The sequence below is a fragment of the Dreissena polymorpha genome, chromosome 16 (genome assembly GCF_020536995.1).
Source record: "Dreissena polymorpha isolate Duluth1 chromosome 16, UMN_Dpol_1.0, whole genome shotgun sequence".
Classification (NCBI taxonomy): Eukaryota; Metazoa; Mollusca; class Bivalvia; order Myida; family Dreissenidae; genus Dreissena; species Dreissena polymorpha.
In genome coordinates, this window is record NC_068370.1 from 34,395,365 (window position 1) to 34,423,137 (window position 27,773).

General features: G+C 38.7%; 1 protein-coding gene and 1 long non-coding RNA gene across 6 annotated transcripts in view; both read left to right on the forward strand.

Moving 5' to 3' along the window:
- LOC127862113 (transitional endoplasmic reticulum ATPase) overlaps window positions 1-27,413 on the forward strand; it is a 41,119-nt gene extending 13,706 nt beyond the window's left edge. For both annotated transcript variants that reach the window (XM_052401100.1, XM_052401099.1), the window contains exons 7-18: window positions 9,413-9,515; window positions 9,831-9,964; window positions 11,093-11,228; window positions 12,563-12,675; window positions 13,653-13,940; window positions 14,226-14,438; window positions 18,876-18,960; window positions 19,631-19,724; window positions 21,329-21,458; window positions 22,681-22,839; window positions 23,427-23,584; window positions 26,580-27,413. In XM_052401100.1, the coding sequence (XP_052257060.1) occupies window positions 9,413-9,515; window positions 9,831-9,964; window positions 11,093-11,228; window positions 12,563-12,675; window positions 13,653-13,940; window positions 14,226-14,438; window positions 18,876-18,960; window positions 19,631-19,724; window positions 21,329-21,458; window positions 22,681-22,839; window positions 23,427-23,584; window positions 26,580-26,676 (1,710 nt within the window). In that variant the 3' untranslated portion in view covers window positions 26,677-27,413. The remainder of the gene's footprint in view (window positions 1-9,412; window positions 9,516-9,830; window positions 9,965-11,092; window positions 11,229-12,562; window positions 12,676-13,652; window positions 13,941-14,225; window positions 14,439-18,875; window positions 18,961-19,630; window positions 19,725-21,328; window positions 21,459-22,680; window positions 22,840-23,426; window positions 23,585-26,579) is intronic.
- LOC127862120 (uncharacterized) lies at window positions 14,456-17,970 on the forward strand. Of its 4 annotated transcripts, none has more exons than XR_008040459.1 (4): window positions 14,456-15,513; window positions 15,774-17,293; window positions 17,432-17,627; window positions 17,773-17,970. It is a non-coding gene; the product is annotated as an uncharacterized LOC127862120 (long non-coding RNA). The 4 variants fall into 4 exon arrangements; XR_008040457.1 differs by having other exon boundaries at window positions 15,774-16,018; window positions 16,165-17,293; window positions 17,432-17,970; XR_008040458.1 differs by lacking the exon at window positions 17,432-17,627 and having other exon boundaries at window positions 15,774-17,344.
- Window positions 27,414-27,773: the final 360 nt, after the last annotated feature.

The window sequence follows — 27,773 nt, forward strand, 5'->3', positions numbered from 1 at the left end:
TTTTTACATCCACTTTACTTCTAAAGTATCAAGGCTATTGCTTTCAAACTTCAAATTCTTTCATACTATCATGAGGGTACTGTACCTGGCAAGTTGAATTTTACCATGACCTTTGAATTACCTTGACTCTCAAGGTCAAATAATTAAATTGTGCAAAAATTGCCATGACTTCCTTATTTATGATCAGATTTGGTTGATACTTTGACAAAACAACTCATGCATGACATACTACAATAGACTCCACCCAAACCATCCCTCATGCCCCCCTCCCCGAATCCCCTTACCCCCCCCCCCCCCCCCCCCCCCCAAAAAAAAAACAATTTTTTTGTTTCATTTTTAGCTCATCTATTTTTTGAAAAAAAAATATGAGCTATTGTCATCACCTTGGCGTCGGCGTCGGCGTCCGGTTAAGTTTTGCGTTTAGGTCCACTTTTCTCAGAAAGTATCAATGCTATTGCATTCAAACTTGGTACACTTACTTACTATCATGAGGGGACTGGGCAGGCAAAGTTAGATAACTCTGGCGTGCATTTTGACTGAATTATGTGCCCTTTTTATACTTAGAAAATTGAAAATTTTGGTTAAGTTTTGCATTTAGGTCTACTTTTTTCAGAAAGTATCAATGCTATTGCATTCAAACTTGGTACACTTACTTACTATCATGAGAGGACTGGGCAGGCAAAGTTAGATAACTCTGTCGTGCATTTTGACAGAATTATGTGCCCTTTTTATACTTAGAAAATTGAAAATTTTGGTTAAGTTTTGTGTTTAGGTCCATTTTATTCCTTAAGTATTAAAGCTATTGCTTTCATACTTGCAACACTTACTAACTATCATAAGGGGACTGTGCAGGCAAAGTAATGTAACTCTCACTGGCATTTTGACAGAATTATGTGCCCTTTTTATACTTAGAAAATTGAAAATTTGGTTAACTTTTGTGTTTAGGTCCATTTTATTCCTTAAGTATCAAAGCTATTGCTTTCATACTTGCAACACTTACTAACTATCATAAGGGGACTGTGCAGGCAAAGTAATGTAACTCTCACTGGCATTTTAACAGAATTATGTGCCCTTTTTATACTTAGAAAATTGAAAATTTGGTTAACTTTTGTGTTTAGGTCCACTTTATTCCTACAGTATCAAAGCTATCAGGGTTTTCCCTTCCTTTTATTTGAACAGGCCAAATAAAAATTTGAACCGGCCAAGCAAGGCACTCCTGCTAGTGGGGTCCGGGGGCATGCCCCCCCCCGAAAAATTTTGAAAATCTAGACGCAAAATGGTGCATTTTGGGGGGGTTTGGACAGAAATTTTAGAAATGAAAATTACTTGTTTTTTTGTGTATCACTTATGGAATTTTTCTAATTTTTTAAAAAATTTGTGAGGGGAGTGCCAAATAATTATACTGTGCATAGTGTGCGATGAATTTTGAAACAAGTCAATAACTAAGCTACTGGTTATGCCAAAGCCATTTATTTCTCATCAAGGGGTCGGGTTTGAACACGTGTATTTGGCTAACACAGCATTGCAAACTTTATTCAACTAAAAGTATTGTTTGAATAATTTCTTTCATGCATTTTCATCGAGATTTTCATCAATACAAACCTTTCTGACGTTTTGAAGGCGCTGTCACACTGAAAAAATCTCTCAGGGTTCGTTTCATTTTGAGAAAACCATGTGGTTACGATTTTTGTAGTTATTTGCGTACTCAAAATAATCAGCCAATGAGAAGCGCCGTTTTGTAGTTATTTGCGTACTCAAAATAATCAGCCAATGAGAAGCGCCGTTATAAATTATACTTGTTCGGTAAAACGTACACACGGAAGTATAAAGAACATAAACAAAACGATGTTAAATCGATGTTTTCGCTTGTTTAATTTCGTCTTTTCTTAACTTTAACAATTACATCGATCAAAGTTGCAAAACCTCTCATTATTTTTTTTGTTACCAGCATTTGAACCGGCCAGAAAATCGATTGAACCGGTCAATTTGGCCGGCGGCCGGTTCTTAGGGAAAACTCTGAGCTATTGCTTTCATACTTGCAACACTTATTAACTATCATAAGGGGACTGTGCAGGCAAAGTTATGTAACTCTGACTGGCATTTGGACGGAATTGTGGGCCCTTTATACTTAGAAAATTTGGTTAAGTTTTGTGTTTTGGTCCACTTTACCCCTAAATTATCATAGATATTGCTTTCATACTTGGAACACTCGCAAACTATCATAAGGGTACAGTAAAAGGACAAGTTGCATAACTCTGGATGTCATTTTTATGGAATTATGGCCCTTTTTTGACTTAGTAACTTTGAATATATGGTTAAATTTTGTGTTTCGATCCACTTTACTTCTTAAGTATCAAGGCTATTGCTTTCAAACTTCAAATACTTTCATGCTATCATGAGGTAAAGTGGACCTAAACACAAAACTTAACCGGTGCTCTTGTTTATTTTGAAAGATCATCTTATAAATGACCACACCCTCACACTATACCCCCCCCCCCCCGGACCCCACCCAATACCCCATGAAACATGGTTAAAAAACAAAAATATTTATTTTTATTACGGTATTTTATTTTAATATCATAAATACGTTACCTGTTATCTCTAGCTTACCCCTTTCCAAGGGAGTTATTTCATCCGGAAAATATTCAAGCGCTGGAAATCGTCCACCTCTATAAGAATCCAAATCAGGTTAAACATAGTACAATGCAACCTAACAGGAAATCAAGAACCACAACTCATCTTTCCTTTCCGGATAAAACCATGTGCACGCCTATTTTAGGCTCAGGACTTATGTGTTCTTTTCACTGTGTTTTTGGTTTAAAAGGATAAAGTTTATTTATCTTTTATTTGTATCATTCGGTTTATATTTCTATACTTTTTGTTGCAGTAATTGTCATATTTCTGCTTGTGCTGGGTTTCTTTGTTTGCATCGTCACTCATGTACATGACGTCATGAGCACGTGAACCACGAGGAATTCGTGCCTATTCCCCAATAAGTAATTGAGGTCAATTGGACAGCGTTCTTTGTGTTTACATTTTGTGGTTTAACTTTTTATTTGAATTTATAATCATTAATTTGTTTTTTTGTAGGTTCTTTCTGTTTCTTTTATTTCAGAATGAACTTACAGGATAGAGGTTCTTGTGGTCATATCAAAGCAAGGTGGGATTCCCACGATACTTGCTTGGCATGTACCGGGTGCACATTTAATAACAAATGTGCGGTTTGCGATTTGTGGGCTTATGACGTATGGACAAAAGCAGGTCGCCGGAGGACGTCGATCAGCCGCAAACGCAACGAACCTCCATCCGACGTTGATTACCCGGTGACTCCACTGGTCAAGGATGACCAGCGGTTTTGTCAGTCACCGGGTACCGGGCAAGATGGTGTTGTTGTCAGTCGATCGTCATCAGATCTTATGACTCACACCATGCATACCGGCGACATTGATCATGGAACGACTGGATCAATGTCAGACCACATGGCAGCCGCCATTCTACGGTCTTTGTCCGGTGACGTAACCGGTCATAATATGACCGGCCGGTCACCGGTCCGGTCCGGTCCGGTCACCGGTCATGTCACCGGTCCGGTCCGGTCACCGGTCATGTCACCGGTCCGGTCCGGTCACCGGTCCGGTCCGGTCACCGGTCCGGTCCGGTCATTGATCACCGGTCCGGTCACCGGTCAACAGTCATCAGTTGGGCCTGCCACCGATAACACCAATCGCCGGTCAAGAAGAACTCGGTCTTCATCATCGGCGTATTCTTCTACATCCGATTCGTCGTCGAATACATCGTCTTCATCAAGGAGTGGACATCGGACACGCTCCTCTTCGTCGAGCAGTTATCATCGTCGCGGCGCTCATAAGCGATCACGTCGTCACTCACGGAGACGGTATTCCAAAAAATCTCGATCACATCGCAGCCGATCCACATCTCGACAGCGCAGCCGATCCAGATCTCGACATTGCAGGAAACGAGGACGTCGGCAACGTTCACGTAGACAGCATCGGACTTACCATACGTATAGTCGTTCACCATCGTGTTCCGTTATGGAATCGCATGTTTCCATGCCAAATGTGTCGGTTCCAACGTTGACTGCCACACGTATTGCATCTTCAGGAGCTCATCTCACTACTACGGCGTCAGTGTCAACACCACGAGTATCATCTACAGTATCTAGTCGTGTACTCCCTACAGCTACCCTGTCGAATCCTGATACACTATGGATACAGAATTCAGCGGGACATTTTGTACCGGTCAATGCTGATAATTTACCTTCTTCCGGTTTACATTATCAGTTTACTGACGTCGGGGATGATCATTCGCTGTTACCAGACAATTACAATCCGGTACAAGATATTCTCACTTCTGTTCCTGCTGATTCTATACAAACCGCTGGTGTTGTAGAGAGTGAGGCTGATTCAGATGCAGAATCTAATGTTGAGACGGATCAATATTTAGCTCCGATTGGTCAGATCTATGAACTGATGTTTCATACTCTTGGTGAAGATTACTGTCCAAGACCTGCTGAACTGTCTTCAAATGCGACGATTTCTGTGACAGAACAACTTTTTCGTACATTTGATCCCAACAGGGTTATTAAGTCGACGGCTCGTCCTGACCCACGACTTCCCATTGGTTCTACTGTTCTATCTGTTCTTCAATCATTGGAATCAGCTAATAAGACTATTCCAAAACGAGGAGAAACATGGAAAATTCCTAAGGAACTAGCTGATCCAAAACACCAGGAAGGTAGTAAAAGTTACAAACCTCCTGTACCACATGCAACATCTGGGTTGGATTTTTCAAAACTTCCGGTTCCAGATCCGGACATAAGCAAGCTATCTCTTGTAATGCCAAGTGGTTCCAATTCAGTTTCTGTTCCGTTTTCAATGTTGGAAACTTGGGAAATGAGGGAACGTAGATCATTAGGTTTGACTAACCAAATTGACTTCATGCTAGCGACAATTTTACAAATGGTGTGTGATTGGTCGGAATCTGTTCCGGAGGAACTCCGTGATTTGTTAATTTATCTCTCACGGACCACACTGGCCTTATCTCACACTTCTGCTTCTTCAATGTCCGAGATGCTAAGGATTCGTAGAGATCTTATCCTTACTTCTTTACCTAAAGATTTTCTGTTGGAACCTGGTATTAACTCGCTCAGAACAGCTCCTCTCACATCAGGGTTTCTTTTTGGTGGAAGGATACAAGAAGCAATCACAGCTGACAAGGATGACCAACTTCATGCTTCTTTAGCTAGAAACAACTCTGGACAACGCCAAGGGGTCTTTAAGCATCCTGCTTCTAGGCCACCAGCAGTTCCAGCATTCAAGACGGCTAAGAGAAATAACCTTTTCTCTAAAAAGCCTTCTTTTAATCCACGGTCAGGTCCTAATAGGCAGTCTTCCTATAACAGACCTTCTTTGTCACACAAGTCTTCTAATAAAGATTCTGGAAAAAAGGGCAAACCCAAGCCGGGACAGAGGAATTTCAAACCTTCTACCGGCAGGGGCGCACCTCCTGCTTATCAGCCCTAGGTCCCTTCCCTTTCTACCGCCACAACCTCCGATGCCGGAAATACCAGTCGGGGCCAGACTTTTCCACTTCTCAAATCGATGGCTTCAAATTACTTCAGACGCATGGGTTCATTCTCTTGTGACAAAAGGCCTGACTTTTCAATTCGAAAAAAGGCCTCCACTTTCTCGCGTCCCTATAGAGCTGGTATCTCGGCATCCACATATTCCAGAGTCCATTCTCGGGCTCTTGGAAAAACAGGCGGTAGAAAGGGTTCAAGATCCTTATTCTCCAGGATTTTACAGTCGTCTTTTTCTTGTTCAAAAGGAAAATGGTTCCTGGAGACCAGTAATAGATTTAAAAGTGTTCAACATGTATCTCCTCAAACCAACTTTCAAAATGGAGACTCCTTCTTTCATACGGGAATCCATCAAACCCCTGCACTGGGGGGTGTCTTTGGATCTGGAAGATGCTTACTTCCATGTTCCTATAAATCCCAACTACCGAAAGTACTTGCGATTCGCCTTTCAAGGCCAAGTCTACCAGTTCCGGTCTATGCCTTTCGGGTTGGCGACAGCCCCACGAGTTTTTACCAAACTAATGTCGGCAGTCGGATCACACCTCAGAGTTCACGGGATTATTCTTCTTCAGTATTTCGACGACTGGCTCTTACACCAGCTCGATCGTCAATTGCTTCTGTACAACCTAGAATTCTCTTGGAAGGAGCTCCTCTCGTTAGGGCTCCTTCTCAATGCAGACAAATCAGACCTCATTCCTTCACAGGACTTTACGTTTGTGGGAATGAATTTCTTGACCCACATCAATCGGGTCAGAGTGTCTATTCAACGTATATCAGACCTTCTGATGAAGGTCAACTGGGTTTTGTCCCAATCTCATATAACAGCTCAAGAATTCCTCTCTCTCAACGGTATCCTGAGCTCAGTAGCAGACTTTGTGCAGTTGGGACGTCTCTTCCTACGTCCTCTTCAGCACTATCTCTCAGCTTGTTGGAAATGGTCTCCAGGCAATCTATTAACACAGATTCCAATCCTTCCCTCCTTAAGGTCTCATCTTCAGTGGTGGCTAGACGAGGAGACTCTGTTGGCAGGAGTACCCCTTCTTCCCCCGCAACCGTCATTATATCTAATAACGGATGCGAGCAAGGAAGGGTGGGGTGCTCACCTGGAACCTCTCAGTCTGATAATTTCAGGGTTGTGGTCTCATCAGGAATCTCACCTTCACATCAACAATCTAGAAATGCGAGCAGTATTTCTAGCTGTATCTCATTTCCAATCACATCTTCGAGACTCTTGTGTGATGGTGTCAACAGACAACACATCTGTGGTGGCTTACATCCAGGCACAGGGGGGAACACATTCTCAATCCCTGTATCTGGAAACCAGAAAATTACTTGTTCTTTGCAAAACACTCAACATTCATCTGCTGGCAAAATATATACCAGGTCGCCTCAACGCCCTGGCGGATGGTTTGTCTCGCAAACACCAGTTACTTCCATCGGAGTGGACACTTCATCAAGAAGTGACCAACCAGATCTTTTTCAAGTTCGGTTATCCCCTGGTCGATCTATTTGCAACCAGACACAATCACAGACTTCCTCTGTATGTGAGTCCAGTTTACGATCCAGCAGCGTGGGCAATCGACGCGCTTTCGTTCGCATGGGACCAACTGGACGCTTACGCCTATCCCCCACCTATTCTAATTCCCCAAATATTGGGAAAAATCAGGGTGAGCTCTTGCAGGATACTCCTGATTGCCCCTTGGTGGCCCAGAAGATCTTGGTTCAACGATCTTCTCAGTCTCCTGTACGATTATCCCAGGAATCTTCCTCACAGGTCAGATCTTCTGTCTCAAAGCGGCAGACTACATGCGGACCCAAAAATGTTCCACTTACACGTCTGGCCGTTATCAGGCAATCTTTGCAGAAGAAATGTTTTTCTGTCAGGGCTTCAACCCTCGTTGCTTCGGCAAGGAGAAAATCCACCAGAGCAGTCTATGATGCTCGTTGGAAACTCTTCTCCAATTGGTGTTTTCGAGGGAAAATTAATCCCCTCAATCCCTCTGCTAGACGAATAGCGGATTTTCTCATTTATCTTTTTGATGATAAGAAACTTTCTCTTAGTTCCATCAAAGGATACAGATCTATGATTTCGCATACATTGGCTTTCACTAAGTCTTCACAAGTCTGTGCTGATCCAGCTATTTCAGAACTTGTTCGAGCTATGGAACTTAGTCGTCCTGTATCTCGTACACTTGCTCCTAAATGGGATTTAGCTTGTGTGCTTGGTTCCCTTATTAAGGCTCCCTATGAACCTCTTGATCAGGCTTCATTACAATTCCTAACATGGAAGACCGTTTTCCTTCTTACTATGGCTTCAGCCAAACGGAGAAGTGAAATTCATGCTCTTTCTATCGAGGATAGTCATCTTCGTTTTGACTCTTCTGATGGTTCTGTTACATTGTTGTGTCAGTCAGGATTCCTTGCTAAAAATCAACTCCCCTCTATGGCTTCCAAACCCTTCAAAGTTCCAAGTCTATCTAGAACTTGCGGACATGAAGATGATGATAGACTCCTTTGCCCGGTCAGGGCTTTGAAGTTCTACCTTAAAAAGGTAAAGTCTATTCGAGGTTCTCGCAAGAGACTTTTCATTCCATTAAAAGGGGGGGGGCGATGTGTCTGCGGCTTCTATTTCTCGTTGGATAGCCTCGACTATAAGGAAAGCTTATTCTTCTCTTTCATCGAGGGATTTATCCCTGTTTAAGATAAGACCGCATGAATTAAGAGCTCTTTCGGCTTCGTGGGCTTATATTAATCAGACCCCACTATCTGAAGTGCTTCAAGCTGCTTTCTGGAGGAATCCGACCACCTTCTCCTCTTTTTATCTTCGTTCTCTTGAGTGCCAACAAGACAATTTGTATAAGTTGGGTCCTCTTGTAGTGGCTCAAACTGTAGTTTCTTCTATGGCGTAAGTACACTGGTGCCATCCGAGAATTAAGTACTATACTGTACTAACAAAGATTATAAGAGGACTTGATTCTACTATCTCTGGCTGTAAACCCTCTATATGGGTTTTGCTGTGATGGGAAAAAATATGCGAACCTTCCCGCCGCAGCTGCAAAATCAGCTAGAGATAACAGGTAACGTGTTTATGATATTAAAACAAATTTTCTTAAGTAAAATTCATTTTAATTATTAAATACTTACCTGTTATCGGTAAGTCCCACCTCCCACCCCGCTCATCGCCTTTTTATGTTTGCGTAAAGGAAAGATGAGTTGTGGTTCTTGATTTCCTGTTAGGTTGCATTGTACTATGTTTAACCTGATTTGGATTCTTATAGAGGTGGACGATTTCCAGCGCTTGAATATTTTCCGGATGAAATAACTCCCTTGGAAAGGGGTAAGCTAGAGATAACAGGTAAGTATTTAATAATTAAAATGAATTTTACTTAAGAAAATTTGTTTTTGAAAGACCATTCAACTATCCCACCCAAGAATCCCCCCCCCACAAAAAAAAAAATTAAAATTGTTTTTATTTTGTTTTTGCATTTTTATTTCTTATTTTTTGAAGATAATGTAATAAATGACCACCCCACCCATCTATTTTTTTTGATTGAAGTATTGAGATAGTTCCCTTCACCTTTAAAAAGAAAAATTGATGAGCGGTCTGCACCCTTAAGGCGGTGCTCTTGTTATACAAGTGGTTGAAGGCCTTTAAGAATGTACATTTATAGCAGTCTTGGAGCATGATGGTTTCCACAATAAGTTTCAGATATAATTGGTGAACTCCGGCCTATACAGATGTGATTGCTATGTTGCTCACCTAGAAAAATCATATTTAAATAATTCTCATTAAGGTGTGTTTATGGTTTCTTACAGCCTCCACGAGGTATTCTCTTGTATGGGCCACCAGGTACGGGTAAAACCTTGATTGCCAGAGCTGTGGCCAATGAAACAGGAGCTTTCTTCTTCCTGATCAATGGTAAGTACATGTTACTGATGTTCTAGTCTAATATTGGCTGAGACTTGTATGTCTGCTTTGTGTGTTTGGCTTCCCTAACACAGATACATGGTTAATATTAAAACATGTTTCGGTACGTTTATTATTTTTAATTAAAAAAATAAAGTTTAGTGATCTTGCGTTCTAATTACAAATTTAATGCGCTATGTTGTGCTCTATAAAAGTGGGTATTAAATTTATATTTGACACATCATAATAAATATATACATACAGAAGAAACAGTTTTTAAATGCCCAAAAAAATCTAGAATAACCTAAATGTCTGAATGTTTTTCAGGGCCTGAAATCATGAGCAAATTGGCTGGAGAGTCTGAAAGCAATCTGCGCAAGGCATTTGAGGAAGCTGAGAAGAACTCCCCTGCAATCATATTCATTGATGAACTGGATGCAATTGCTCCAAAGCGAGAGAAGGTATGGAAATATAATCGAATGAGTTGCTTTTACATGTTCAAACGTATGTGTGTTGGTCATTTAAAGGTTAGTACAAAATAGAATGTTGTGTTGGAACTTAAGGTGATTAAAATACAAATGGAACATTGAAGTGAATATATTTTTATAAGGTCATCTTTTGATCAGTTCAGTTATTATTTGCTTTTGTTCCTTTTGACCTTTTTAGCTCACCTGTCACCAAGTGACATGGTGAGCTTATGTGACCGTGTGATGTCCGGCGTCCGTCAACAATTTGTTTGTGTAGACAGTAGAGGTCACAGTTTTCATCCAATATTTATGAAATGTGGTCAGAATGTTTATCTTGATGAAATCTGGGTTGGGATTGTATTTGGGTCATCTGAGGTCAAAAACTAGGTCACTAGGTCAAATAATAGAAAAACTGTCAACAATTTGTTTGTGTAGACAGTAGAGGTCACAGTTGTCATCCAATCTTTATGAAATTTGGTCAGAATGTTTAACTTGATGAAATCTGGGTTGGGATTGTATTTGGGTCATCTGGGGTCAAAAACTAGGTCACTAGGTCAAATAATAGAAAAACCTTGTATAGACAATAGAGGTCGCAGCTTTCATCCAATCTTTATTAAATTTGATCAGAATGTTTATCTTGATGAAATCTGGGTTGGGATAGTATTTGGGTCACCTGGGGTCAAAAACTAGGTCACTAGGTCAAATAATAGAAAAACCTTGTATAGAGGTCACAGTTTTCATCCAATCTTTATGAAATTTGGTCAGCATGTTTATCTTGATGAAATCTGGGTTGGGATTGTATTTGGTTAGTCAGGTGAGCGATTCAGAGCCATCATGGCCCTCTTGTTAAATAATATTCTTGTAATTTACTTGCAAAAACAAATATGTTGTTATGCCCTCGGTAGGGTGGCATATAGCTGTTAAACAGTCTGTCAGTCTGTCCGTCCGTCCGAAAACTAGTATTGCCCATAACTTTTGCAATATTGAAGATAGCACTTTTTGAGTTGAGAAAGGTCAAGGTCATCCTTCAAGATCAAAGGTCAAATAAATGGCTTCAAAGTGGCGCAGTAGGGTCATTGTGTTTCTGACAAACACATCTCTTGTTGTTTTATGTAATTCTAGACACATGGTGAGGTGGAGAGAAGAATCGTATCTCAGTTGCTCACATTGATGGATGGTTTGAAGCAGCGTGCACATGTTATTGTTATGGCTGCCACAAACAGACCCAACAGTATTGATGCTGCTCTTCGACGATTTGGTATATTGAACATTTGTGAAATGATTTTTGCAGGATTTAAAATCCAGAAAAACAACATAACATTGTATCATGTTTTTTAATTGACTATGCAATGAAGACTATGCGATGAAGCTTTAAATATACACTTCAACACCGTTATTTCGAAGTCGTCGGGACCGTTAAAAAAACTTCGGATTAACAATAAATCGAAATAAACATTTGACAGAAGACTTCTTTGATTCCTTAAAAATAAAACGTGGAATTCGCATGGTTCAGTAACATGCTTACTTAAAAACGTAAACTAGTCAGATAGCAATAGATTTCTACTCGTAACAAACGGGGGAATAAAACGATTCTTTTTCTTGTTTTTTTTTTTTCTCTAATTACAGTACATATAAAATAAAAAGAATAACACAAATTATCAGACATACATACATATGAATACATTTTCGGAAATGAATTAACCTTTTTTTATAAATAATACGCGATGTCTCTCTGAACACTGGCTAGGCGCAGACGACAACGGTGTAATTATAGGCTTTTGACGCGCCACGACAAAGGTGTGAAATTACGCTCAGTTTTTTGCAGTTTTGACTTCGAATTGATGATAAATAATTAGGTGCGAATTATAGTGTTGGGACCGACAGAATCACTTCGAATTAACGATTTCTTCGGTTTAACCAAGTTCGGATTAACAATGAAATTTTACATTTAACAAAATTCAAAATCGGGACCCGAAAAATACTTTGAAATAATGGTGACTTCGGATTATCAGTGTTCGAAATAACGGTGTTGAAGTGTACATCATATAGATGTTAATTTTTGTCCTAAGCCCATTTTTAGCTTGGCTGTTTTCGGAGAAAACCCGGGGTATTGTCATAGCCAGCTTGTCGTCCGCCGTAACATTTGCTCTAAAATCAAAATGCTTCCACCTACGACATTCAAACTTCATATGTAGCTGCACCTTGATGAGTTCTACACTCCACACCTATTTTTGGGTCATTATGTCAAAGGTCAAGGTCAGTGTGACCTCTAATATTCTTCTGACAAGCTTCCATTTATTAAAAACTGCACCCACAGACAAGCGTTGGTACCCGCTATGCGATGCTCTTGTTATTTTCCAGAGCTATTGCACAGCATCATATTTTTTTCTAGTTATTGCCTTTATTATTCAAACTAAGTTTTTGTCTTTACACTCTAAAAAGAGTTCTAGTTTTATTATGAAACTAAAACGTATTTTAGCTCTGGAATACACAGGTTGTTAAATCTGGAATAAATATTTTACAGCATATTATTGCCACACATTATAATATATAACTTTAAATCAGATATTCATGAATGTGTTCCTTTATCAGGTCGATTTGACAGAGAAGTTGATATAGGCATCCCTGATGCCACAGGCCGTCTTGAAATCCTCAGAATCCATACAAAGAACATGAAACTGGCTGATGATGTAGACCTGGAACAGGTATACTATTCTTTATTGCGTTGGATATAAAATGTAAGCTATTTAAATAAAAAATACTACAGACAAGGTTAATTGTAAGTAGGTTTGAAAATTAGTTTGAGTTTTTTCTAAGAGACCGGGGCTATTAAAATTTGCATTTTCTCATCCACTGATTTAAAACTGCAATATCTCGGTATCTGTATAGAAACCATCTTAAGGCATGTAAATTTAAAAAAATGATTAAAAACTCATTCATTCTATTTCAAATTTGTACTGGACTTGCAAAATACTGAACAATCATATGCAAGAGGAGATAATTCTTCCTCCTTTCAAATAAATATCCCTCTTTATATGTCAAAACTGCTTTGCTAATAGTACTTATAGCATGTCAGGGGTGGTATTCCAGAAGCATCTTAAGTTAAATTTTATTTTTATCCTTTAATTGGGAATTTTTCTGTTTCATTTCATACTGCAATAGTGAGGCATCGAAAATTACATCAAAATAACACAGCATTATCTCAGTGTTATTTGAGGAACATCAAAACAACATACATGTCTTTATTTAGTAAAGAAAAACAAAACATTGTAATTTTGAACTTAAGTGAAAATATTAAAGAAATGACTTAAGATGTTTCTGGAATACGACCCCAGTATTGTGAAACAGTGGTCCTGACCTCAAGCTTTTTAATTCTGAATAATTTAATAATGAACAAACATGTTTCAGGCATTGATAAATAAGAACTTCAGGCCTGAAAATCATAGATTTTTCCAGGCATGGGTTTGGTACTAAATCTTAAAACAAATGACAAAAGAGCTTTGGTGAAGTCATTGATGAAGGAGTGGTCATGTATTTCCTCCTTAAGCATTTGAAAACGCATCCATTTAAATTATCCTCACAGTTACTGCAGATCCTTAAAGCAGGTAATGGAGACACTTTGAGGCTGGTAGGGTATTTTCCCTCACTGTATAATAAATGCTGTGCAAATTGTCTCTCACAGGTTGCCTCTGAGACCCATGGTCATGTGGGTGCGGATCTGGCAGCTCTCTGCTCGGAGGCCGCCCTACAGCAAATCCGAGAGAAGATGGACCTCATAGATCTCGAGGATGAGCAGATTGATGCAGAAGTCCTAGACTCTCTTGCTGTTAACATGGAAGACTTCCGCTGGGCGCTGAGCAAGAGCAACCCAAGTGCCCTGCGCGAGACTGCAGTGGAGATTCCCAACGTTACATGGGAGGATGTTGGAGGGCTGGAGAACGTCAAACGAGAACTCCAGGAACTTGTACAGGTAAGTGCTAAAAATATTTGGTGTACAAAAATCTTTACTGTTTTTCAGAAGTATATTTTTCTTCAATCTCATTAAAATCATCTACAATTAACATAACTCAGTTTTTGATCAGTTGAAAAATGGACTTCTGCAATTTAACTGACTGGTCTACTGAACATCATCTTATGCATATCAGATCTTACCAATGATAAATTAATCAGTGACTGAATTGATTTTAATAAAATATTTTTACAATATTTGCTTTTGATGTTTTGAATGGTACATTTTTACCAAATAATTTCACAGTATCCAGTGGAGCATCCAGAGAAGTTCATGAAGTTTGGCATGACCCCATCCAAGGGTGTTCTGTTTTATGGGCCACCTGGTTGTGGTAAAACTCTGCTGGCAAAGGCCATTGCCAATGAGTGCCAGGCCAACTTTATCTCAGTAAAGGGACCAGAAATGTTGACCATGTGGTTTGGAGAGTCAGAAGCAAATGTCAGAGAGATCTTCGATAAGGTTAGTTTTTGTTTGTCGCAGAGTTAATTATCTTGAATCACGTAAGGTACAGGGTGCTGTGAAAAAGATGCAGGTTAGAAAGCCAACTATTCTGATGAAATATTCAAATAATGTGGTAAATCCAAATAATGTCTTAAACAAATACTTAATTAAACGTCTTAAGCATAGTCATTCACTTGTTTTAAACAGGGCTCTCTGAAACACTTAATTATGCGTATTTGTACGCATAAATTTGAAAAAGAACGCATGTTCCAAACCAATCGAGAGTCCCTGGTACGCACGTTTTTTTGCAATAAAAATGTGTACAAATAACGAAAATTGCGTCATATCAAGCAGCTGAAATGTACCAAAATTGTCCACCATTCAAATCCGGACTGGTTTTCAATTTGGTTTCATTGTCAGCGTAAGCATTTAAACAAAAAGCGAAACCCGGTCTGCACCATGTAAGCGACCACGCATGACCTTTTTTGTTATGGAAGCGTGCATGCTAGCTGGGCCAATCAATATCAAGCTCGCTTACACCCGAGATAACTTTGTTGAATGAAATGTTAGAATGGGCGGAGCTAACAGTTCATAATCCGAGTATGACGCAATATACACTGAAAGCACGCGCTGTAACTAAACAAAACCAAAATATTCCGATACATTTTCTACCAGAGTGATAATCCGGTAATATAATTATGAATGAAAGTCACGGATCTTATCGACAGAACAGCCGAAAGTTATTATACCCCCACAAACGAAGTTTAGGGGGTATATAGGAGTGAACTTGTCTGTCTGTTGGTCGGTCGGTGGGTCTGTTAGTCTGTCTGTCGGTCTGTATTAAGTGTCCGCCCTCTAAATCAAGTAGTTTTCATTTGATCTTCACCAAACTTGGTCAGAAGTTGTATCTACATGATGGCTAGGCCAAGTTCGAACATGGGCCTTGCCAGGTCAAAAACTAGGTCATGGGGTCACTTAGTGCATTTTGAACATTCAGCATGTTGTCCGCTCTCTAATTATGCCCCCCTTCGAAGAAGAGGGGGTATATTGCTTTGCTCATGTCGGTCGGTAGGTCGGTCGGTCCGTCCACCAGGTGGTTTTCGGATGATATCTCAAGAACGCTTGGGGCTAGGATCATGAAACTTCATAGGTACATCGATCATGACTCCCAGATGAACCCTATTGATTTTGAGGTCACTAGGTCAAAGGTAAAGGTCACGGTGACCCGAAATAGTAAAATGGTTTCCGGATGATAACTCAAGAACGCTTACGCCTAGGATCATGAACCCCCTTCGAAGAAGAGGGGGTATATTGCTTTGCTCATGTCGGTCGGTCGGTCGGTCCGTCCACCAGGTGGTTTTCGGATGATAACTCAAGAACGCTTGGGGCTAGGATCATGAAACTTCATAGGTACATTGATCATGACTCGCAGATGAACCCTATTGATTTTGAGGTCACTTGGTCAAAGGTCAAGGTCAGGGTGACCCGAAATAGTAAAATGGTTTCCGGATGATAACTCAAGAACGCATACGCCTAGGATCATGAAACTTCATGGGTAGATTGATCATGACTGGCAGATGACCCCTATTGATTTTGAGGTCACTAGGTCAAAGGTCAAGGTCACGGTGACCCGGAATAGTAAAATGGTTTCCGGATGATAACTCAAGAACGCATACGCCTAGGATCATGAAACTTCATGGGTAGATTGATCATGACTTCGCAGATGACCCCTATTGATTTTGAGGTCACTAGGTCAAAGGTCAAGGTCACGGTGACCCGAAATAGTAAAATGATTTTCGGATGATAACTCAAGAACGCATACGCCTAGGATCATGAAACTTCATGGGTAGATTGATCATGACTCCCAGATGACCCCTATTGATTTTGAGGTCACTAGGTCAAAGGTCAAGGTCACGGTGACCCGAAATAGTAAAATTATTTTCGGATGATAATTCAAGAACGCATATGCCTAGGATCATGAAACTTTATAGGTAGATTGATCATGACTCGCAGATGACCCCTATTGATTTTTAGGTCACTAGGTCAAAGGTCAAGGTCACGGTGACCCGAAATAGTAAAATGATTTTCGGATGATAACTCAAGAACGCATATGCCTAGGATCATGAAACTTCATAGATTGATCATGACTCGCAGATGACCTCTATTGATTTTGAGGTCACAAGGTCAAAGGTCAAGGTCACGGTTACCCGAAATAGTAAAATGATTTTCGGATGATAACTCAAGAACGCTTTTGCCTAGGATCATGACACTTCATAGGTACATTGATCGTGACTTGCAGATGACCCCTATTGATTTTCAGGTCACTAGGTCAAAGGTCAAGGTCACAGTGACAAAAGTCGTATTCACACAATGGCTGCCAGTACAACGGACAGCCCATATGGGGGGCATGCATGTTTTACAAACAGCCCTTGTTCAAGTAGTTTTCATCCGATCTTCACCAAACTTGGTCAGAAGTTGTATCTACATGATGTCTAGGCCAAGTTCAAACATGGGCCTTGCCGGGTCAAAAACTAGGTCACGGGGTCACTTAGTGCCTTTTAAACATTCAGCATGTTGTCCGCTCTCTAATTCAAGTAGTTATGCCCCCCTTCGAAAAAGAGGGGGTGTATTGCTTTGCTCATGTCGGTCGGTCTGTCGGTCTGTCCACCAGGTGGTTGTCAGACGATAACTCAAGAACGCTTGGGCCTAGGATCATGAAACTTCATAGGTACATTGATCATGACTCGCAGATGATCCCTATTGATTTTGAGGTCACTAGGTCAAAGGTCAAGGTCACAGTGACCCGAAATAGTAAAATGGTTTCCGGATGATAACTCAAGAACGCTTAGGCCTAGGATCATGAAACTTGATAGGTAGATTGATCATGACTCGCAGATGACCCCTATTGATTTTCAGGTCACTAGGTCAAGGTCACAGTGACCAGAAATAGTAAAATGGTTTCCGGATGATAACTCAAGAACGCTTAGGCCTAGGATCATGAAACTTGATAGGTAGATTGATCAGGACTCGCAGATGACCCCTATTGATTTTGAGGTCACTAGGTCAAAGGTCAAGGTCACAGGAACCCGAAATAGTAAAATGGTTTCCGGATGATAACTCAAGAACGCTTAGGCCTAGGATCATGAAACTTGATAGGTAGATTGATCATGACTCGCAGATGACCCCTATTGATTTTCAGGTCACTAGGTCAAAGGTCAAGGTCACGATGACCCGAAATAGTAAAATGGTTTCTTGATGATAACTGAAGAACACTTATTCCTAGGATCATGAAACTTGATAGGTAGAATGATCATGACTCGCAGATGACCCCTATTGATTTTCAGGTCATTAGGTCAAAGGTCAAGGTCACGGTGACCCGAAATAGTAAAATGGTGTCCGGATGATAACTCAAGAATGCTTATGGCTAGGATCATGAAACTTCATAGGTACATTGATCATGACTGGCAGATGACCCCTATTGATTTTCAGGTCACTAGGTCAAAGGTCAAGGTCACAGTGACAAAAAACATATTCACACAATGGCTCTCACTACAACGGAGACCTAGGTCAAAGGTCAAGGTCACAGGAACCCGAAATAGTAAAATGGTTTCCGGATGATAACTCAAGAACGCTTAGGCCTAGGATCATGTAACTTGATAGGTAGATTGATCATGACTCGCAGAAAAACAATATACCCCCGATCTATCGATCCGGTGGCATAAAAATTCTGTCCCAAAACTTTAACCTTACAGTAAAGTTTTGCAATAACTTTTAAAATATTGAACATAGTAACTTGATATTTGGCATGCATGTGTATCTCATGGAGCTGCACATTTTGAGTGGTGAAAGGTCAAGGTCATCCTTCAAGGTCAAAGGTAAAAAAAAAAGCGGCGCATTAGGGGGCATTGTGTTTCTGACAAACACATCTCTTGTTCCTTTTGGACTCCTACTTTTTCCTTTTGGACTCCTACTTTTTCCAAGGAAGACTCCTGTTTTAAAATCCTAGCGAGAGCCCTGAGTTTATATATATATATATATATATATATATATATATATATATATATATATATATATATTGAAAATATATGTAATGAAAAAAGTTGTTCACACTAAATATTATATTTACCTGTCAAGAGGGGCAGAAGGAGGGAAGTATTAGGCAGCAAAGGGCTGCAACTTGCAATTTCACTCTAGACCTTTCCCTAATATTTTTTGTACTTATGAACTTAGCTCATTCTACAGTTAGTTCAAATCCACTTTAAATTGTCTTTTATCCAGGACTTACATTTGTACTTTGTCCAATTTAAGATTCACAAGTAATTATCAGTTGCTGTTTGGAGCATGTGATTGGCTAATTCAACTTCATAGACTGGAGCAATTGCAAGATCTTCTGTAACGTTGTAGTTATTATATAATCTTGCTTGTAGTGATGATGTATGATTGAATCCCTTGCAGGCTAGATCTGCGGCTCCATGTGTGTTGTTCTTTGATGAGTTGGACTCAATTGCAAAATCCAGAGGTGGAAGTGCTGGGGATGGAGGTAGGTGATGTTGAGTTAAGACTCTTCATGATGAAAAGATCATTAATGTGAATACTACATTTCATCCTATGAGATCAAGGTCCCAATAACTATTAAAAGAAAAATGCTTTGCACTATATAACAGTAGTTTGATGGAGGTATTGCACCAAATTGTTTGTGTCGGTAACTATCAAGCAGACCTTTCTTGTGATTGCACAACTATTGAAATTAATAAGTAAAATGGTGAAAACCAGGTTTGATTGAATTGCCATGTTTCTTGTTCAATCTAATAGGTAAAATTCTAGACATAAAACTTGCTTTGGTTTTGACCAAGGTTTTGTAGCCTATGGACAGGTTGTCTGTATGTTTCATGAAGTTTCTAGAGGAAAAATTTCAATGATTATATCAGCCTCATTCTGAAAAAACTGGGCTAAATGCATTTGTGCAAAATGTTGTCCCAGATTAGCCTGTGCAGTCTGCTTAGGCTAATCAGGGAAACACTTTTTGCTGTTATGGCAGTTTTGTTGTTGAAAAGAAGTCTCTTCTTTGCAAAAATCCAGTTTAGAAGGAAATTGTCGTCCCAGATTAGCATGTGTGGAACTGCCCTGGCTTATCTTGGACATGCATTTTGCTGAGATATTCCAAAACACTGCTCATATTTTTGAAGAACTCTGCTATTTCTGTTAACTAGGTGGTGCTGCTGACCGTGTTATCAACCAGCTGCTCACAGAGATGGATGGCATGAATGCAAAGAAAAATGTCTTCATTATTGGTGCAACAAACAGGTAGCTAAGTGTGCATCACCATATTTATGCCCTCCTTGGAAGAAGAGGGGGTATATTGCTTTGCTCATGTCGGTCGGTCCGTCCGTCCGTCCACCAGGTGGTTGTCATATGATAACTCAAGAACGCTTGGGCCTAGGATCATGAAACTTCATAGGTACATTGATCATGACTTGCAAATGACCCCTATTGATTTTGAGGTCACTAGGTCAAAGGTCAAGGTCACGGTGACTCGAAATAGTAAAATGGTTTTTGAATGATAACTCAAGAATGCATACGCGGCCAACAGGGCACACTCTGAACAATATTACTGAAGCAACTGGTCTGTAATCCTAAATCTATAATTATCAGTCCAATGAAACATCATCCTTTTAGTAAAATACAGTGGATAAGTAAAAATATTATCAGAATATGAGATTTTTGTATATTTTGTATATTCAATATTGTGTTAATGTTTAATTTTGTTGATTAATATAAATATAAGCAGGACAGGGGAGGTAATACACTCTTATATACAGGGGAAACAAATGCAATAAGTTTAAATTTATTGTTACAGCATTTGCCTCCCTTGTAATATATTTAAATTTTACCAAATGTAAGGCTAACTGCATTTTTGTAATGCATACTACTACTACTACTACTACTACTACTACTACTACTGCTGCTGCTGCTGCAGCTGCTGCTACTGCTGCTGCTACTACTACTACTACTTCTACTACTACTACTACTACTACTACTACTACTACTACTACTACTACTACTACTACTACTCTACTACTACTACTACTCCTACTACTACTACTACTACTACTACTACTACTACTACTACTACTACTACTACTACTTCTACTACTACTACTACTACTACTACTACTACTACTACTACTACTACTACTACTACTACTTCTACTACTACTACTAATACTATTACACCACCACCCACCCACCCAAAACCCACCCATCCCACCCCACCCCACCCCACCCCACCCACCCACCCACCCACCCACCACCACCACCACCGTTCACAGTGACAAAAAACGTATTCACACAATGGCTGCTACTACAACTTATAGCCCATATAGGGGGGCATGCATGTTTTACAAACAGCCCTTGTTTAACCCTTTACTGCTTAGATACGTATTTTGACGCCTTTGTAGTCCCTTAGAATGTTACTTTTAATGAAAGACCTTTCTTACTATATTCAAGTTTTAAAGGCTTCATTGCCAACCCTTAGATACTGATGAGCAGCAAAAAGCATAAAACCTGAACAGACTACGAGTAACTCGCGGCCTGTTCTAATTTGATGCTGTTTGAACATAGCCAGTTTCACTTTGCCTCTGAGTGGAAAAGGGTTAATGACTCTGGCTATAATATGGTTTCTCTCATGCTGTTGCAGCCGAAGTTTTGCTTTCTTTATATTTTTCACTTTCAGTTGTTATATTTTAGTTTTGTGACTTGTGATTATACAAAATTCATTTATTGCTGCTTTCGAATGTGTTGTGTATTCATGTTTTATGTTTAAAACAAATCTGAAAGAAGACAACATAAAATGCAAAATGGATATATATTTTATGTGATATTTAAAACTGCTTCCTGCATGTTTTCAGACCAGACATCATTGATCCCGCCATTTTGCGTCCAGGCCGTCTTGATCAGCTTATCTATATCCCATTGCCAGATGAGAAATCTCGTATAGCCATCCTGAAGGCTAACCTGAAGAAGTCACCAGTCGCTCCGGTATGTACTTTAAATTGAAATGGTCACATAATCAATTAAGATCTTTATCTGTTTATGTCACATAAGTGGCTGCTACCAAAGCACAATTTCTTTAACATCTTCCACTTCTCTGAAATTGACTAGGAAATCGCTTGAATGTTTCTTCCCAAAAAAAAATCTTGCGCTCTTGTCCTTCAGCCTCTTTGTTAAACAGCCCCTTTGAATTTTACGTGTTCAAGTTAAACTGTTAATTGTTTTAGCACTTGACACTTTCAAGCCAGTGTTTCTTTTTGATTTTGTTATATAACATGATTCTTGTTTATTGTTTCGAATAAGTTAACAACAACAAACTTAATTTGTGTTAATATTCTTTAGAATTAGTAAGATTGGAATTAAATCTCAAATAACATGTCAGTATAAAGGCAACCCATGCAAATGTTGGAACTAGGACATATCTGGTAAAATTTGCTGAGGTCCGATAATATTTCTGAAACTGTCAGACCGTGTGTCCGACAAAAAAAACAAAACAATATGTAAAACTTTGGTTAACCATGAACACGAATCTAGGAATATGTAAAAATAAATAAATACTGGTTTACATTTTTTTAAGTTTGATAGATTATTTAATTTTAAAATAAAACGGATTCGAACGGCTGTCTTTGCTGGTGACGTGCCAACTCAAAATATGCTTATAAAATTCTTAGCAAGTTAAGTCCAGATATAATGCAAATATTAGTATGAAATAAACTTTCTGTCTTATATGGCTGGAAACTGAGCAGCATTTAAAAATTAAACAAAAGTGGCAAAGGGTATTAAACGGCGAAAAATATCTGTTTCGGTTTGGACGTCGCCATCTTGATAGAGACTAAGGGAGAACTAGAGTTTTATAATGCTGTTTTAAATAACTTGAAATGTATATAAAAAACAATCAAAAAGCTTTCTTCACTGTTAAATGAAATTTTATCCATATGTTTTCATACAACGGGTTTTAATTAAAATTTTAAGTTATTGTATTTAGAACTGTTACGTATTGTGAACGTCATAATAACAAAAAATAAGCTCTATAAATGGTATTTTCTATTATTTGGTTAAAGAAGAAAGAAGAAAGTTATCAGACCTCCTGTCCAGTAAGATTTTTTTGTCTTTCGCATGGGTTGTTAAAAGGTATTGGAAGTGTGTGCACATGGCAGTGCTATATTAGAATCTAGTTGTACACATCATCAATTCTGTGTTCCTACCTCAGGATGTTGACCTGAACTACCTGGCCAACGTGACCCATGGCTTCTCCGGCGCTGACCTCACAGAGATCTGCCAGCGGGCCTGCAAGCTGGCCATCAGACAGTCCATTGAAGCAGAGATCAGGCAAGAGAAGATGAGACAGCAAAACCCTGATGCAGATATGGTAAGTACTGTGAATAATCTGCAAGATTTCTTGTTTCTAGCCTTGTTCAAATTCTGGATTATGGCTTTCTACAGTTTCATGGGTGGATTGTAAAATGTTATAAATATGCCTATGAATCAAATACTTACACATTTTTGGAGGGGTTAATTTTAAACATTGATATATGTTATCACCATGAAGTGTTGATGTGCAAGACACATGTCATCCCCACTTATCCATATATTCCTGACTTTCCATTGAACAGAGCTCACAATGCAATGCAGGGGTATTAATCATGTCTTTGACCAAGCTCTAGTTTTAACTGCATATTTACTATTATGATGGAGGATCTCCATGTCACATACATGGTAATTTGGTTATATTTGTGTCTTTATACAAAAAATATCACAAAGATCTAAATTCCAAAATGTCAACATATTTTTAATATGTTCTCCAAAGGAAATAAGCATACTATATTGACACATTTGAATGATGAAATTTTCACTATAACTTTTCCATATATACTAGTGATCTAATATACACTGAATGGATACCCACTAGACCTGCCTGTGACATAGTCTTACAATGTTTATTTACTGCTTGCACAGGAGGTGGAAGAGTATGACCCAGTTCCGGAGATCACTCGTGCTCACTTCGAGGAGGCCATGAAGTTTGCACGTCGCTCCGTCAGTGACAATGACATCCGCAAGTACGAGATGTTTGCACAAACCCTTCAGCAGAGTCGTGGATTTGGAGGAAATTTCAGGTTAGTGGATTCATAAGTTACCCATGTGGTTATTTACTATTAAGTGGGAGTTGATTTACAAAGCCTTGTGAAAATGATGTAGACTACAGGTTTGTGTAAGATTTTAATTGACGTAGGCGTGGTTATAAATCTCTTGGCTTAATAAATGTTTGTTTTATGTCATGATTTAATTTTTAGCACAAAATGGTTCTGCTTTGTTTGTGGACATAAATATAAACTGCCAAAATAATTATTATTGAACCGGTATCTAATGATTTTGGTTGCCCAAAATATTTTTACGCCAACACTATGTCAAAACCTACCCATATTGTAAAACTAACTGTGATCTACCATTTATATAACTGATAAACTTTATTCTTTAACATTTCCTTATACTAAAATATAGACAGTTATCGTCAGCCCTTTAAAGGGACTGTCAACCACGAATGACGAAAAAAGAAAAGTTCTAAAATACAGGATTTTTTTACAATTATTATGCCCCCCTTCGAAGAAGAGGGGGTATATTGCTTTGCTCATGTCGGTCTGTCCGTCCACCAGGTGGTTGTCAGACGATAACTCAAGAACGCTTGGGCCTAGGATCATGAAACTTCATAGGTACATTGATCATGACTCGCAGATGACCCCTATTGATTTTGAGGTCACTAGGTCAAAGGTCAAGGTCACGGTGACCCGAAATAGTAAAATGGTTTTTGAATGATAACTCAAGAACACATACGCCTAGGATCATGAAACTTCATGGGTAGATTGATCATGACTCGAAGATGACCCCTTTTGATTTTGAGGTCACTAGGTCAAAGCTCAAGGTCACGGTGACCCGAAATAGTAAAATGGTTTCCGGATGATAACTCAAGAATGCATACGCCTAGGATCATGAAACTTCATTGGTAGATTGATCATGACTCGCAGATGACCCCTATTGATTTTGAGGTCACTAGGTCAAAGGTCAAGGTCACGGTGACCCGAAATAGTAAAATGGTTTTCGGATGATAACTCAAGAACGCATATGCCAAAGATCATGAAACTTGATAGGTAGATTGATCATGACTCGCAGATGACCCCTATTGATTTTGAGGTCACAAGGTCAAAGGTCAAGGTAACGGTGACCCGAAATAGTAAAATGGTGTCCGGATGATAACTCAAGAATGCTTTTGGCTAGGAGCATGAAACTTCATAGGTACATTGATCATGACTGGCAGATGACCCCTATTGAATTTCAGGTCACCAGGTCAAAGGTCAAGGTCACAGTGACAAAAAACATATTCACACAATGGCTCTCACTACAACGGAGAGCCCATATGGGGGGCATGCATGTTTTACAAACAGCCCTTGTTAGTTTATATTGATTAAAGTATCACGACTGGTATATTACGTTACTTGAAAAAAGTTCATATTTTCAGTATATTCGGTAATAAAATTTTGCGATGTGAACAATATACACACTATAAATAACGCAAGTAGATTGATCATTTTATATATATAATATTTACAATTCACTATGCATGCAAAATTTGCATTCCTGGGTTTACCACGTGACTATGATGATCAATCTACTGGCGTTATTTATAGTTAACTGGTAGTTACCTGGTGGACATACACAGTAAAATTTGTTAGCGAATATACTGAAAATATGAAAACTTAACAATTTTTGTATATATAAACTAATAATTGTAAAAAAAAATACGGTATTTTACAACTTTTCTTTTCTACGTCGTCGTGGTTGAAATCCCTTTTAAGAATCAAAAGTTTGAGACCTGTTTAGGTGACAGATGCTTTACTAATTTATTATGCTTCCCCAAAATTTTTTTTGGGGGGAGCATATAGTCGCCGCTTCGTCTGTCCGTGTGTGCGTCTGTCTGTCCGTCCGTGCACAATTTTTGTCCGGGCTATTTCTCAGCAACTAATGACCAGAATTCAATAAAACTTTATGGGAAGCTTCACTACCAAGAGGAGATGTGCATATTATCAGCGGGTTCTGGTTGGATGATTTTTCACAGAGTTATAGCCTTTTGAAATTTTCCATTAACTGTACATTTAGTGCAATTCTTGTCCGGGCTATTTCTCAGCAACTTTTGACCGGAATTCCATGAAACTTTATGGGAAGCTTCACTACCAAGAGGTGATGTGCATATTATCAGCGGGTTCTGGTCTGATGATTTTTCACAAAGTTATGGCCCTTTGAAATTTTCTTTAAAAAAAATCTTGTCCCCCCCAACTACTGTGCCCTAAAAACATTTCCTTTTATCTGAATATATAGTGCAAAATTGTGACAAAAAAAACCTTTGGGGAGCATCACCCGTCTCCGACGGTTTCTTGTTTACATGAGTTATACTAGTGCTTATAAAAAAGTTACACTGCCACTATTTTCAATAGACTGGCCAATTTTAGTGCATGCATGTCAGCAAAAAGGTTTTGTTCTAAAATCGTTTTGTCCCTTTGTACATTATCTTGCAAAACATTTCGCCAGATGTGAGGAGTACTTGTCAACGCACAATCTTGACAGCCTGTCATTCATCAATATACATCTTAGTCAAGCCTTCTTTATGGCTGTGTTTAATTGTAAATTAAAACTAGTCTATGCTTCGACTTTGATTTGCAAGACATCTGTACATGTATTAATTGTTTTTCTGCTTAAGGTTTGGTTGAACAAAAATTATAAAGATTGTAAAAAGGTTTTTCTCTTTACTTTATAAGTTTTGTAATTCTGAATTATTGTACTGGTAGTTCACACTTGTTCCTTGATGTGTGTTTGTCTTTGTCGACAACTCTTAATATTTAAATTGTTGTGGGCCCATATCCAGAAAGTTAGTGAATTTCTTACACTCATCATGTACCTTTTTTGTCATAAAAGTAAACATACATTATTTGGCAGGACTCTGTGACTTAATCTGTGTAAAAATATCATCCATACGTAATTGATTTGTGTGTGGCAGAACACAGGGGTGGAAATCAAGAGTTTATACAATATTCATAACATTACCCACATAATGTGTTGCAGGTTCCCAGGGGCTGGGGGTGCGCCAGGCCAGGGTGGACAGGGAGGAAACCCAGGTGGTCAGCAGTTTGAAGATGGTGATGATGACCTCTACAGTTAGATGTTACCTGCTCCACATGATGTCCATAAACTGTTGTTACTGTGTCTCACACACATGAAAACTTACTGAAGTGTCCATTGTCTTACATAATATATTTTTGTGAAATATGACTTATACTGAAATTGTTCCCGGCTCTGTTACAGATTTAAGAATAGAAGTTTTTGCTTGTTTCATATCATAAGTGAAAACAATATAATACTTCAACAGAAACTCCACATAAAATGAAACAAGCTTCATTACATTGTGATGATGTTACATACTTTTAATGTCTAGGCATCTTCCTGTCACAAATGTGTGTAAACTATATGTTTATTTTTCATTTTTTGGCAAGATTCATTTTACTTTAGGTATATTTTGTGTGGAATTGATGTTAAATGATTTATAGAAAGATAGTTTCAACTTGTTCTTTAAGGGGAAATTCATCAACATTTATTGGTGTAATGCTTTCTTTTACTTTAAACCGTAAATAATGACAGTTAATATCAGAGCTATAAGGTCATTTAGAATGTACAATTATATCCATTGTTGTGTTATGTGTATATTTTGTTCTTTTACTTTATCCATAAAATTGGTGCATTAAAAATATTGCAGATAGTTGTTAAATTTCTATGACACAACTTACAATATAATAACAAAGGCACCAGATGCATATGCATTTCCTATCTACTTTACAACAACACAACAATGATTATTTATTAATATATTTAAGTCAATTTTCAATAAAGATTTATTCAAAATCTGTTTTTGTATTTTATCCAGTAAAATCCTGTAAATTGTAATTAAAGGATGAGGCATATAAAGACATTGAAGTCTCATTCCCAGTAATTTGTGACGTGGGAAGTTTAACATGCTTTAAGGGATCCATATTGCTCACGTCTTTGGTGAAATTCTGGTTCTATATCTAACAGACCACTGATGGCTTATATAAGTAAATTGGTTGGTGTAAATTTGCTTGGTATTAATCTGTGGACATCTGGATTTAAAACTGACTACTTTTTACAACGAATCTTAAAATCCTGGTGATAAGAACAATATTTTGCATGTGGCGATAAAGACGTGGTTTACAGCATTGACCAATCCTGGATGTAGCAAGCCTG